Source organism: Agaricus bisporus, assembly GCF_000300575.1.
Source record: "Agaricus bisporus var. bisporus H97 unplaced genomic scaffold AGABI2scaffold_8, whole genome shotgun sequence".
Classification (NCBI taxonomy): domain Eukaryota; kingdom Fungi; phylum Basidiomycota; class Agaricomycetes; order Agaricales; family Agaricaceae; genus Agaricus; species Agaricus bisporus.
In genome coordinates, this window is record NW_006267371.1 from 224,376 (window position 1) to 237,877 (window position 13,502).

Here is a 13,502-nt window from a genome sequence, read left to right on the forward strand (position 1 = left end):
ACGATCTCTAATTCTGCTCGTTCCATGAGCGTCTTCTCTCTTTTCCGGTGCTCTTCGAGTCCGGCTGTGATATGATTCTTTCTCTTCGGTTTGGGCGACCCAAGAGACTTGATAGAAGTCTTAGCAGCACTGAATGCTACTGAGATTCTGGAGCGAGTGCTACGCTTGGAGGTAGAGCTACGAACTGAGCCCGACAGCGACGACGGGCGGGATGGGCGGGCGGGGTACGGGCGATCGCGGTGATCATCCATACTTGTGAGCACTGGAGGGGTCGCAAGTTATCAAGCGATATCCCTTTAGAAACAATATGTATTCCGACTAAAGTGCACGTCCACACCAATGTCCCACAGGGGAAGGTGGTGGTAAGAGACAAAGAAGGAATGTGATGCTGATGTGAAGTCTATGATCAGTAAGGACCTTGTTTCCGGGCTCAGACTCGAGTCTAACTCCTGTCCTGACTCTATCTGTGAGCCGTGCTTGGCTGGCAAGATGCATTCCCTTCCTTTTCCCTCCTCCTTGAATCACAATCGCTCTCCTCTCGAGCTGGTGCATTCAGATCTTCACGGACCGCTCCCAGTCGCTTCACACTCAGGCTACAAGTACTGGATTACCTTCATCGACGACTCAACACGTTTTCGGGCAGTGTATCTGCTTAAAGCAAAGTCGGAGGCATTTGAAGCCTTCAAAGTCTACAAATCCTGGGCTGAGACTCAACTCGGAGTCAAACTGCGAGCACTACAGGATGACAAGGGAGGTGAATACATGTCTAATGCTTTCAAAAGCTTTACTGAGCTTGCTGGCATCGAGAGACGTCACTCAACTCGGAACCGGCCTCAGCAGAATGGTCTTGCTGAACGGGCTAATAGGACTATGGGAGAGAGGATCACTGCTATGCTCTCGGAATCTCGGCTACCTGGTTCTTTCTGGGGTGAATGTATCTCGTCTATGGTCCATGTCTGGAATATGCTTCCTACTGCTTCGCTTTCGGGCACCACTCCCTTCCAAGCTTTCTATAAGCGAAAACCTGATGTCTCTCATCTCCGGGTATGGGGGTGCACTTCCTATGTCCATGTACAACGAGATAAGCGCAATTCTCTCCAACCTCACTATGAGAAGTGTGTCTTTATTGGCTATCCGGCTGGCTACAAAGGCTGGAAGTTCTACAACCCAGTCACAAAGCGAACCGTGATCTCTGAGAGAGCTGACTTTGACGAGAGGTACTTTCCGGGCACTTCTAAAGCCCAACTCGAGGCTGTCCCGTCATTTGCCTGCACACCAGACTCACTACCACTTCCTAATGATACATTGTCATACTCGGGACTGCCACCTCTACAGGATGAAGGGGATGATAATCACTTCCCTCCTGCTCGTCCTAAGACTCCCACTCTGTCCGCTTCAGTCCCTCCTGAAGAGAAGCCAGTTTTACCTCTACCACTTCCAGTAATTCCTCCATTCATTCCTCCTGTGATTCCTCCAGTCACTCCTCCACAAATCCATGCACCTCTCCCAGTGACTCCTCCTACTGCCAGAGCGCCTCTTGAGCCCCCTCACGTTCCTAGACGTACTGGGCGAGTTCGGAAGCCTCCTGGTCAATGGTGGAAGCTCAAACAGCCAGACTTAGCTGGTAATGACTCTGACTCTGATGACGAAGCTGCTCTGCTAGCTGACTCGGAGTACTGTGAAGTCGAGTTTGCTGGAGCCGTCTCGGGTGCTGATCCCCGGAGTTATAGACTAGCTATGAAGTCTCCTGACTTGGATTGCTGGACTGAGGCTTGTAACACTGAGATCTTCAATCTTGAGGCTAACGGGACTTGGGAACTAATGGAACTGCCTCCAGGCAAGAAGGTAGTCAACTCTGGCTGGGTGTTCAAAGTCAAACGACTTGCCGACGGCTCTATTGAGCGCTACCGGGCTCGTCTCGTTGCTAAGGGCTATTCCCAACATCCTGGATTCGACTTCACCGAGGTCTTTGCCCCTACATTCCGTCCTGCGTCACTACACCTCATTGTTGCTCTTGCAGCTAGAGAAGGCTACAAAATGTGCTCAGTTGACATCTCTTCTGCCTTCACCTATGGAGAACTCGAAGAGGAGATCTATAGGCGCCAACCCGAGGGCTATCACATTGGTAGTCCCAACATGGTCTTTCGGCTGCGTAAATCTCTCTATGGCCTCAAGCAGGCTGCCAGGCAGTGGAATAAGAAACTCCAGGGTGTTCTTGAGGATATTGGCTACTCTAGGCTGCGCTCCGACAGCTCCATCTACATCTATTCCAAAGGTGACATTAAGGTCATTGTTCCTATCTTCATTGACGACATTACTCTTGTCTCGAAGAGTGATGCAGCTATGACTTCGGCAGTCACTGAGCTCTCGAAACACTTCAAACTCCGTGATCTCGGCTCTACCACACTACTACTAGGCATTCAGGTGAAGCAGGATCGCTCTCATCACACTATCTCCCTCTCACAGGAGCACTACATCAAGGAGCTCCTAGAACGCTTCAATATGGATGATGCTAATCCCTTATCCACTCCACTCGCTCCAGGATCTGAGCTCTCGGACATTATTCCTTCACTCGAGGATCAGGCTGAGATGAAGTCAGTTCCTTATCTCAATGCTGTAGGTGCCCTTCAGTATCTGGCCACTATGACTCGTCCCGACATTGCCTATGCTGTCTCCTATCTCGGGAGGTTCAACTCGAACCCAGCTCCAGCTCACTGGCTTGCAGTCAAGCACTTATTCCGGTATCTCATTGGCACTATGCACTACAAGCTAGTCTATCAAGCTAGTGACTTGGAAGAGCTCTTCACTACCTACTCGGACGCCTCTCATGGAGCCTGCAAGGCTACAGGTCGAGCTACGGGTGGTTATGTGACTCTAGTCTCGGGTGCTGCTGTAGGTTGGTCTTCTAAGCGCCAGCCATTTGTGACTCTCTCGAGCACTGAGGCTGAGTTTGTTGCTGCTGTCAAGGCTGGCAAGGAGATCAAGTGGACTAGGAATATTCTGACTGAGTTTGGCTTCCCTCCGGCACTTCCTTCGACTTTATTCGTTGATAACAAGTCAGGAATCAGTGTAGCCAAGAATCCAGAGCATCACGGATGCATGAAACACCTAGGCCTGCGCTTCTACTGGCTCCGGGAGGCTGTTGAAGAAGGACTCATAGATCCTTTGTATGTTTCGACTCACGAGCAAGTGGCCGACATCTTAACCAAGGCTGTCGCAAAGAAGGTAGTTGAGTTTGCTGTTCCACTACTGGGACTTGAGTAGACTGGCTGGATCCTCCACGGCCCGGCTCTGCCTTGTGCACTTGGTGCATGAGATGGGGTCATCATTCTTCCGTATGCCGATCAAAAGGCATTCGCTGTCCTCTCTGCGGGCTCCCTCATTCGGAAGCCGCCCATCACGAATACTGCGCCCACTCGAAGCGCGATCCAGAAGCACGGTCTTGCGTCAACTGTAGTGCGGCAGGCAAGACTAAACGCGACCACTCTGCAACGGACACTTCGTGTCCGTTTTGGCAGAACCGATTTGATAGGGATTGGCTGAGGTGCCAATTCCCTAAGAAGTGATCAGCGTGCGTCAAACCGCGTTTCGGGAGTTAGCGCCGGCTTGGCCTACCGCCATTCATTTTCATTTTTCTATGACTATTCTCCGCTTGATTTTATCTTGGTCTCACGTTCCGGTACTAGGTATAGTTCGTGCCTGGCTGTTTGATTCGTTCCGGGGCTGCGTACTGATGTACTACTATTTTTCGATTGGACTTTTATTTTTCTTTCTCTCTACGTTAGCGCTTGACCTCGTCGCGTAGGATATGTTTTCTTTCTCTCTTGGTAACGCGTCATGGTAACCTTATTCTCAGCACGTTGTACATAGTGTTTGCATGTACTTATACCGCTGGAATAGAAGGCTCGAACAGCCACTTGATTAAAAAAAAAAAAAAAAAAAAAAAGACTGGCTGGATCAAGGGGGTGTGTTAGAGTGAGCAAGCAGTCTACAAGTGTTATTGGTGGACTTAGAGATATGCAGATGAGTGTAGTCACATGATAGCTTAGTCATGTATGGTTGAACTTCCCTGTGGACGCTTCAGAGGCCTTAGCTTCTTACAGTGTATCCACAGGTGAGTACAAGTTATTGGAACACAATATAGCTTCTTACAGTGTATCCACAGTTGTTCCTAGGATTGCTCAGTCAGTTCTTGTCCGTTTGCCTCGTTTCTAAGACTGTTAGACTCGCCACCGTGTCGCGTACATTCTATGTTCAACATAGCAATGGCATCAAAGGCTAGGGAGGGATACAGCAATGGAAAGCTGTGATCCAAGCGGTTTGGAGTTAGTTGACATCAGATTTTTGACAATCAACTGGGACGTAGTGTAAAGGATGACTTTGGAAATAGGCCATCCTTTTTGAAGCTTCTTATGCGCTTTGATTAATGCCAGAAATGTAGACCATCCGACAATTGTTTCTTTGTTGACCTGCCTTCCGGCGGCCCTCGTTTTAGAAGTTACAGCTTGTCCTTTGAAGACTGTGACAAGCGCGATATGCGAGTGAGTTCGATGCAGCACGGGCACGCTTGGATCGAACTTGTGTTTGACGCCTGCTGTGAATAAATGCAAGGCGTTCGGTTCCGTTACAGGAGCAAGGTTCAGGTTGTTGTGGTATTCGGCTCTGTCTTTGCGGTTCTTTGGCATGAGCACAAATTTGACTTTCTCTGGATGTCGGTCCACAAGCCGATGTCCAGGTTTGATATGTTCAGAGAGGGGGTCGAATTTCTCTGAGGAAGGATTGTCAATCACCGAGTCAAGGGGAGACTTGATGACTTTGCAGATTGTCTTGGACTTGCGTTCCAAGGCGTTGGGATGTAGGGTTGATCCTTTGGCTTTTTGCCGCTCTAATAGTGATGTAGATGGAGCTGTCAGAGCGAAGCCTAGAGTAGCCTATACCCTTGAGAACACTCCGGAGTTTCTTATTCCACTGTCTGGCAGCCTGCTTGAGGCCATAGAGCGATTTACGCAGCCGAAAGACCATGTTGGGACTACCAATTTTTTTTTTTTTTTTTTTTGTAATCATCATAGTTTATTTTAAAACTACTTAAAGGGTGCCATGACGTGTTCCCCGTCATAATGATTGATCCGCCTCACAAACAGAGGACAGACCATTAGTAGATGTTGCTGCGTCTCCGGTGACTTGAGATCGCATTGGCATGATTTGTAAGGCTCCTTTGGGAAGAACCTCACTCTGTATTCCCCTATCGGCGCATGATTGCACATGACTCGCATAAGACGAGCGAAAAGTGGCGACAAATTGGCAGCCTTGACTCCTTGATAAGATTGGAACCATGGACCGCCTTGAAGATGACTTGGAAGTACTTCATTGCCTTCCTTGTCAGTAATTTCATACCAGCTATTACCTTTGAAGCATGACTGGATATGATATGATGAACCTTGTATTTGCGAGCGGACCGAAGGTCCTTGGCGCGTTCCTATACCATCCGAAGACGGAATGTGTGGTGGCGGCTCGCATTGAGTGTTCCCGAGTCCTGAGTGCGTTCCTATACTACCCGAAGGCAGCATGTGTGGTGGCGGCACGTTGGATCCTAACGAGCGGACTAAAAGTCCTTGGCACGTTCCTATACCATCTGAAGACAGCATGTGTGGTGGTGGCTCGCTCGGTGTGCAGACTCCTTGGAAACCGATTTGCCATAGTTGGATGGCGTCTCACATAGTTTTCTGTCTCGTGTAATGGTACGAAGCAGATTGAGGGAAAGCAAGAGAGTTGGGACTACCAATGTGATAGCCCTCGGGTTGGCGCCTATAGATCTCCTCTTCGAGTTCTCCATAGGTGAAGGCAGAAGAGATGTCAACGGAGCGCATTTTGTAGCCTTCTCTAGCTGCAAGAGCAACAATGAGGCATAGTGACACAGGACGAAATGTAGGGGCAAAGACCTCGGTGAAGTTGAATCCAGGACGTTGGGAATAGCCTTTGGCAACGAGACGAGCCCGGTAGTGCTCAATTGAGCCGTCGGCAAGTTGTTTCACTTTGAACACCCAGCCAGAGTTGACTACCTTCTTGCCTGAAGGCAGTTCCATTAGTTCCCAAGTTCTGTTAGCCTCAAGATTGAAGATCTCAGTGTTACAAGCCTCAGTCCAGCAATCCAAGTCAGTGTTAGAACCTTGCCAGAATGTCACGGTGTCACGGTGTCACATCTGTCACATATTTTATTACATAATAATTTCCCTCTGCTGCTACAGTTCGACGGAGGCTAAACTATCGGCATACTGCTAAAATGGCGCAAGCTACAGATCTACCCATTGAACTCATTGATCTTATCTTTTCTTTTCTACCTCCGAACCATGCGGAGCAAGTACAATGGAGAAGGGCGGCGGCGGCAATAGGAAGGGAGAGTAGACCAGCGGGTTGGGACCTATCAGGTCACCAGTGCAGGGAGTGCGGAAGGATGACGTTAGCAATGTGGGACGCGGAGGAGGGAAAGGTGTGGGTAATACAGAGGTGGTCAGCATGGGGGGCTCGGTATTGGGAACTATCTGGGTTCTTCATACTATGTCCATGTGATGCGATGTTGGGTAACTACTTCGGGAATCGATGGTTCGTGTGAGTAGAATGCCTGTTTAGGAGTTGTTTGTACTTGTGGACACTTTTATGGTTTGTTTGGTGTTGTTGACATTTTTATGATCAATTTACTTTTGTTTACTTACTTCTTACTCCACTCTTCTTTTCGCATGTCAAATGTATAATTAGTTTACTTTCTCATACGTACTTCTTTTCACATGTCAGTATATAAATAAGTTACCTAGGGTAGTTGGTCTGTGCGCCGTAGTCTAGGTATATAAAGTAGGTAGAAACTTGTAGAAGACTCCGTCGAGTTCTCTTAGGTTCATGCCTAATATAACTTTTGTCACTTTCCTCTATAGTTCTTAAGTTCAGGTGTGACCTGTGACATCTCAGTCACAGTCGCCCTAACACCACTGTCTTGTCGAACCTGTCGGTTATCGCTTTGTCACTAACATCATCAACACCGACCCTACCATTGGCATCAAACTTGCCCTAATCAATAATGACAGAGTTATTCATCGTGCCTCTGAAGAATTCCCACTCCGTTTGGATCTCCCTTCGAGGTCTGAAGTCAAGACGGCTATGATGAACCGAGACATCACTGGAGGAGATAGCGGAAATGCTGAAAAGATTCAGAATTTGTTGGTTAACAAAGCTGCGAGTAGCCTCAAAAGAAAGAATGGCTGGGAGTCTCATGGTCAAAGGTCGACAAAGAAGTATAAGGTCGACAGTTACTAACTAGAGAATCATTCGAAATTCTCTGGAGGGCGTATGTAGAGCATAGGCTTAGTAATCACCATTTCCTTTTTCTTATTTATCTTTTCTTTTCCTTTCTTTATTAGGTCGTATAAAAACTCATATATCTAGATTACCTATAGATTAGGAAAATGACTTGAATGTATTGACCTGTCGAGTATATAAGGCTCGCTGGTTACTCATTTGTTACTTGTAGGATATTTCTTTTCTCATCATCACTCCCTCATCATCCAATCTCATCCTTTTGTGTAGATTATATACAATGTATTGTATTTGTTATGCTAATATAATGACTTTCTCTATGACTTATTCAGTCTTAAGCTTCTTATAATTGACTTTATGACTTTGGCTTGTCTTATTTTTCCTTAGCTGCCTTAATTGCATGCTTTTGTGACTTGAGTATGACTTATCCTTTCTTTTCAACAATGAAATTACTTGATTGAACATCTACACCTTGGCCTCAAAGTCAGAATAAGTTTCAAAAGGAGAAAAAAAGTCTGTTTTAAAACCTGTGAGTAAATTTTTCCTTATTTTGAACTTTTTTTCATGTTTAAGTTATTTAAGTTGAACAAAAGTTGGATTTACGTTTTCCTGATGTATATAAGGCTCGCTGGTTCGTAGCGTACAGAACAGAGATACTTTACTCTTGTCATTTTTCGTGTGTCGAGAATCGTTCGAGTCTTAGTAATCGACACCTCGTCACATATTTTGACATGTTATAATCTCTCGTACGCTACGCACCTTCGTTCACCGCTAGACCCTGTTGTCACGTGCTGTACCTCTTGGACTGATCATCTGAGCAAACAAACGTACAATGAAGGGCCGCGAAACCAGGTCGCAAGCCGCTGCTAGGAGAAGGGGAGGTGGAGCTACTTCTACCCCTATTTTTCCTAGAATGGAGAGAACGGTTCTGGGAGCTCTCGAGGAAGAGATAATTGGGGAACCGAGTGAAATGACAAAGGAGTCCCTTCACTCATTTGAAGGTGATCAGGCTTATGTCGAGCCTGATATCGCAGAACCCGAAGCTCAAGATAGAACCGAAGGTGGTCTGGCAGGGACTGGATCTTTGGTTGAGCAAGGGTGTGAAACAATTCCAAATCCGGAATTTAATCCGATTGGAGTATCTACAGATTTACGAGACAGACTCAAGTCTGCTCAGGACAATTTGGAAATGATGAGAGAGGCTCATAACGCTGTAGAACTATCTAGAAATAACATGAATATGATAGCTGATATCATAAGGGAACGATGGGGAAATATTGTGGATCCTTCAAGGCTTGAGAATGGTAGAGACCTTGATGATGATCTGAATCATGAACATTCCAAGGGGAAAGAAGTTGATCCCCGAAACTGGGGAGCTGCCGGTATTCCTGAAGAGGAATTAGATCGAGATTTCCAACAACACTTGCAACAACAAGTCCAATTTCGTGATTCAAATGACTCAGAAGAATATATGTCAAAATATGTGATGAGGTGTCGATTACTAAGACTCGAACGATTCTCGACACACGAAAAATGACAAGAGTAAAGTATCTCTGTTCTGTACGCTACGAACCAGCGAGCCTTATATACATCAGGAAAACGTAAATCCAACTTTTGTTCAACTTAAATAACTTAAACATGAAAAAAAGTTCAAAATAAGGAAAAATTTACTCACAGGTTTTAAAACAGACTTTTTTTCTCCTTTTGAAACTTATTCTGACTTTGAGGCCAAGGTGTAGATGTTCAATCAAGTAATTTCATTGTTGAAAAGAAAGGATAAGTCATACTCAAGTCACAAAAGCATGCAATTAAGGCAGCTAAGGAAAAATAAGACAAGCCAAAGTCATAAAGTCAATTATAAGAAGCTTAAGACTGAATAAGTCATAGAGAAAGTCATTATATTAGCATAACAAATACAATACATTGTATATAATCTACACAAAAGGATGAGATTGGATGATGAGGGAGTGATGATGAGAAAAGAAATATCCTACAAGTAACAAATGAGTATGAAAATATACAGAGATAGAGAGCACTCACCAGTGACCAAAGAATCCCCAAAATCCTTCCAAATATCCCCTGAAATATCCCCCCAAGTATCCCCTCAAACATCCCCCCGAGTATCCCCTCAAATAACCCTCCAAAAATCCCCCAAAAAAGCGTCCAAAATAGGCAAAAAAGCGTCCTAAACCAGCTTAGAATCAGCTGGGGGAGAGGTAGGAAGGTGAAGAGGATGTTACTTACCATATTACAGGCCTGGAGGGCAAGAAAGGGGGAGGGAGAGGATGGGGAGGGGAGAAATGATGGTGGTGATGAGGAAGGATCAATGTCGTGCTCGAAACAGAAGTTCAACATGTCACATGATGTCACATGACTGCTGGACTTGAGATTTTCGAGTCAAAGTTCCTCAAATCATACATAGGTAGGAGATATCTTCAGGTCATTCCTGCATGGATTTCAATGATCTAAAAGTGTATTCCTATATTTTCGAGGTTGGGGAGTTCGAATATCTAATTAGAATTTTTGCTGGATGAGAAGCCAATGAGATATGGCACATTTAACATATGATAAACACAGATTTGCGCTATAGCTCCTCTAATATTGATCGGATAGTACATCTAAAACCAGATTCGCATTCCTGGACCTTGAAAGCATATACTTACACTCTTCAATCATCAAAATCGGTACAGAAACCAGTATAAAACATGACATCCTTGTCATGTTTTTCGATCAAAACACACATATAAGCTTATGTTCTTTTAATATTATATGATTTATCGTGATTTTTCCAGAATTTTCTGGTTAGTAGAGCAGGCTCTACGACGAGTCTATCTGCAGTTGACAATGACCCCCCCACTCCATGATGGAATCTTGATATCTCCATAACGGGTATGTTTCTGACAAAAGCTTACATATAAACTTATGTTTTTTTAATATTCTAAGATTTGTCATGATTTTTCCGGAATTTTATGAGCAGTAGAACAGAACTTATAATGACTTGATGAAAAAGACATAATATTTCCCAAGACTTTTTTGCTTTGTGTATTACTATTGCAACTTATCACCTTTTCTTTAACTTAGCTGTCAACTCTGCCTTCAAGTGCTCCCAAAATAAGTTCAAACTAAGGTATGACGTTGAATAAGACTAAAAAAGTCCATATAAGATTTGGACATTATGCTGATGAGGGGAGTAGGATTTGAACCAATGGCGGTGAGGAGTCATGTGGGATGTAGCACCAGTATCAGCCAGCCAGAAAAAGTCAGCATCAAGCTGTAGTGGCGAGGACATCAGCAAAATGTCAAGTCTGTAACGGGCGTGCCATCACACCTATCACACCCATCACACCGTGACAACTTCGGGTAACGGGACAAATAGGGATGCGTCCGTTCACATGTCGGAATTGTACAGCACAGGAAACGTTGCACAGCACACCATTTTACAGCGCCTGTCATACACCGTACAACTGGCCTTCACAAACGGTCACAAATAGGTTATTGTAGCATTTTCCATTCACGCGCAAAATAGAACCAATGAATGACATTGAAGGGCCAGCCATACAACAATGGAATCAAACACGTTATCAACCAAACTATTCTAATCCAAGACAAGAGCCCTTTCATTAGTGGGGAATAGCTCAGAATCGAGCTCCTCTTGAGTTGGTAAGACACTATGAGCCTTGCTCGCAGGTACCAGGGCAATACTCGCCTTCAAGATCATGTCCCACTTGTCATCTGTCAACTGTGATGTGGACTGAGTGTAGTATCGGGTTATCGCACCCCATTCCTGTTGAGTAAACTCAGCCAGCGCTGTAACCCGAGTACCTGACTCCCAAGCCTGCAAAGCGCGTTCGATCTATATAAATGAAATCAGATACAATCATTTTTTGATTCATCCAGCCAGAGACTTACAGCAGCTGCTGTCAAAGCAGCCGCACCAACTGGATAACCCACTGGCGTTCCTTTAGCCTTCATCATCCATTGAACGTGGTAAACGAAAGACTTGAGGAATATCTCTGAAAGCCATCCTTCTCGTTCCCCCTCCTAGACACTCGATTAGATACATTAGAGGTAAACAGCTGACACGTACCGTAGCATCAGGGCTCCTCCTAAGGAATTGAGGTGCTGGCAAGTATAACTTCAACTGCTCTTGAACACTCTCGGACGTCTTGTCTTTAAACAGTGAGTCGACTATCGTAAGTGTATTGGACCCGATCTTGCTGCGCCAAGAGCGGATTCCTGCACTAGCCTGGAATCTCGTTAGCGCTTAGAAACTCCAAGACTTTATCAAGACGCACCAAGAATTCAATAGCCGGATGGTCGGCCTTGGTGTGCAGCTCTGGGAAGACCAAGATCCAAATTTCCTCCACTTTTGCCAAATAGTTGGGGTGACTATTCCCGCGCCAGGGGTCATCGAGGGTTGCTAACCAGTCGTAGAGACTGGCCATGAAATCTTTAGACCATTTTGCCACCAATCTAGAGGCGGAATCACGTGGGAAAGGTAGATCATGCTTCGAAAATGTCACCTTGGTACCTAACCTGACTCGGGGTGGTCGCATAGCTAAGCCCGCTGCCGTGACATCAGAATGACGGGCTTGGGTATTCTCGAACACTGCTGAGGGTGTCGATTTAGCTGAAGGGGGGCCAGAGACCGAATCTCTAGTCGTTGTATGCCCAACATTAATCCCCATCTTCGATGAAGCGTCAATAACCATTCTATTACTCTGAAGGAATCTCACCTGGTGGGTAGTCCGGCCCCGTATTGACACTTGTTGCGGCCATTCTGGTAAAGAGTCTTCGGATGTGGGGGGAGGGAAATTGGGGTCATGGTGGTTGATGTGTGAAAAGGTTTCACTTGCACTGTCATTCAACAAGTCCGGGCAGTCACCTGACACAAACACGACGCGAGCGCGTGTTAGCGTTCCACTTGTCACAATTTGGTCACACCGCATACCTGTCTTCTTTGGGCCCAGGTTGACCGTCTTCAACGTTTTCCACCCCGTTCTCAAACCTCCCAATGCACTGGCGACTTTGGAACGCTTTGACACCTGTCTGTAGGTGGAATATCACAACAAGGTTGGACTAGAAGACAAAGGACGTTACATTGACTGAGGGGTGTGGGATGGTACAGTTCTGGCCATTGTTTGTGCATCCTCCGTCGCATCCATTGTCCCTTCATGGTGCTGGTCACTGGCCTTCCGCTTCTTGCCCATGGGGTCCAAGTTTTTGCGTTTCTGGTCTCCCTTTGCAGCTGAAGGTCCGTCAGTGTGTGGTTTACTAGCGATTACACGTTCCTTATGCCGAATTTGCTGGATTTTTAGCTGCACTGACTCGCGTAGGTCACCACGACAACTCTTCTGTAGAAAGAGGAGATGTTAAGGGTCATGTAAGAAAACAATTCTCTGGAATGACGTTTGAGTTTCTGACCTTCGTTGGTAGGATGACTGACTCGGAGTCATTATTGTTATCCATTTCATCATCCCCTGAGCTATTTCCTTCCGAGTTTGGTTGGTATAAGCTGTCACCTGAACCGTCACTGTCATCTCCTTCGCCGTTGTCGAGAGTGGGGGGAGCAGAGTCCGAGTCGGCGCCAGTAACTGACATTGGCGGGTAGTCATACTCGGATCCATTTCCATCGCGATGTGCTTCCACCACCACATCATCACCAATGAATGCATCGTCCATGTCATTGGAACTCGGGTGTCTCGAGTGTAACTGGGATTTGGCCGTTGGTTTTGCTGGTGTCTGACCGGGTGCCTTTTGGTACGGTAAGTCATGATCAAATGTCTTGGATTTGTACTGGAACTCACAACTTTGTTCTTGATCATTATAGTCAGCTTTTGTTTGGCCTGTGAAGACTCGGGAATAGACAATTCTTGCAAGTCAGGGCGTGTGGCGTGAGCTCTCTGTTCATCCAGACGTTTCCACAGCTCAGCCTCATATTCAGCAGTGTCCATTACCTGTTGGCGACGTTTCTCTTCTGCTGCATGCATAGCTTCGAGTCGTGCATCGGCCTTGGCCACATTATCTGCTGCGATTTCGGTGGTATTCCGGCGCTTCACATCATAACGTGTGTGAATGTTGCCTGGATGCTGGAGCTTGTTTCGAGCACGCGTGGTGGGTCGGCCACCCATAGGAGGGGATACGTTGAAGGTGAAACTGGTTCGAGCCTTGTCAGGTGGGTGTTTTATAAGCCCACC

At 46.1% G+C, this 13,502-nt stretch overlaps 3 protein-coding genes across 3 annotated transcripts; 1 reads left to right on the forward strand and 2 right to left on the reverse strand.

The window, feature by feature from the left end:
- Positions 1–4,271: 4,271 nt before the first annotated feature.
- On the reverse strand, positions 4,272–5,645 carry AGABI2DRAFT_119905 (hypothetical protein; the record flags this gene model as incomplete). The annotated part of the gene is made up of 3 exons (XM_006463019.1): positions 4,272–4,885; positions 4,938–5,029; positions 5,086–5,645. The coding sequence occupies 3 exons, from the start codon at positions 5,643–5,645 to the stop codon at positions 4,272–4,274; spliced, it is 1,266 nt and encodes a 421-aa protein (XP_006463082.1).
- A 2,492-nt stretch (positions 5,646–8,137) lies between these two features.
- AGABI2DRAFT_119907 (hypothetical protein) lies at positions 8,138–8,842 on the forward strand (the record flags this gene model as incomplete). The annotated part of the gene is made up of 1 exon (XM_006463020.1): positions 8,138–8,842. The coding sequence occupies one exon, from the start codon at positions 8,138–8,140 to the stop codon at positions 8,840–8,842; it is 705 nt and encodes a 234-aa protein (XP_006463083.1).
- A 2,058-nt stretch (positions 8,843–10,900) lies between these two features.
- On the reverse strand, positions 10,901–13,436 carry AGABI2DRAFT_119908 (hypothetical protein; the record flags this gene model as incomplete). Its single annotated transcript, XM_006463021.1, has 9 exons — positions 10,901–11,158; positions 11,215–11,346; positions 11,393–11,551; positions 11,601–11,993; positions 12,042–12,190; positions 12,257–12,354; positions 12,406–12,659; positions 12,730–13,059; positions 13,113–13,436. 9 exons carry the CDS (start codon positions 13,434–13,436, stop codon positions 10,901–10,903), a joined length of 2,097 nt encoding a protein of 698 aa, XP_006463084.1.
- Positions 13,437–13,502: the final 66 nt, after the last annotated feature.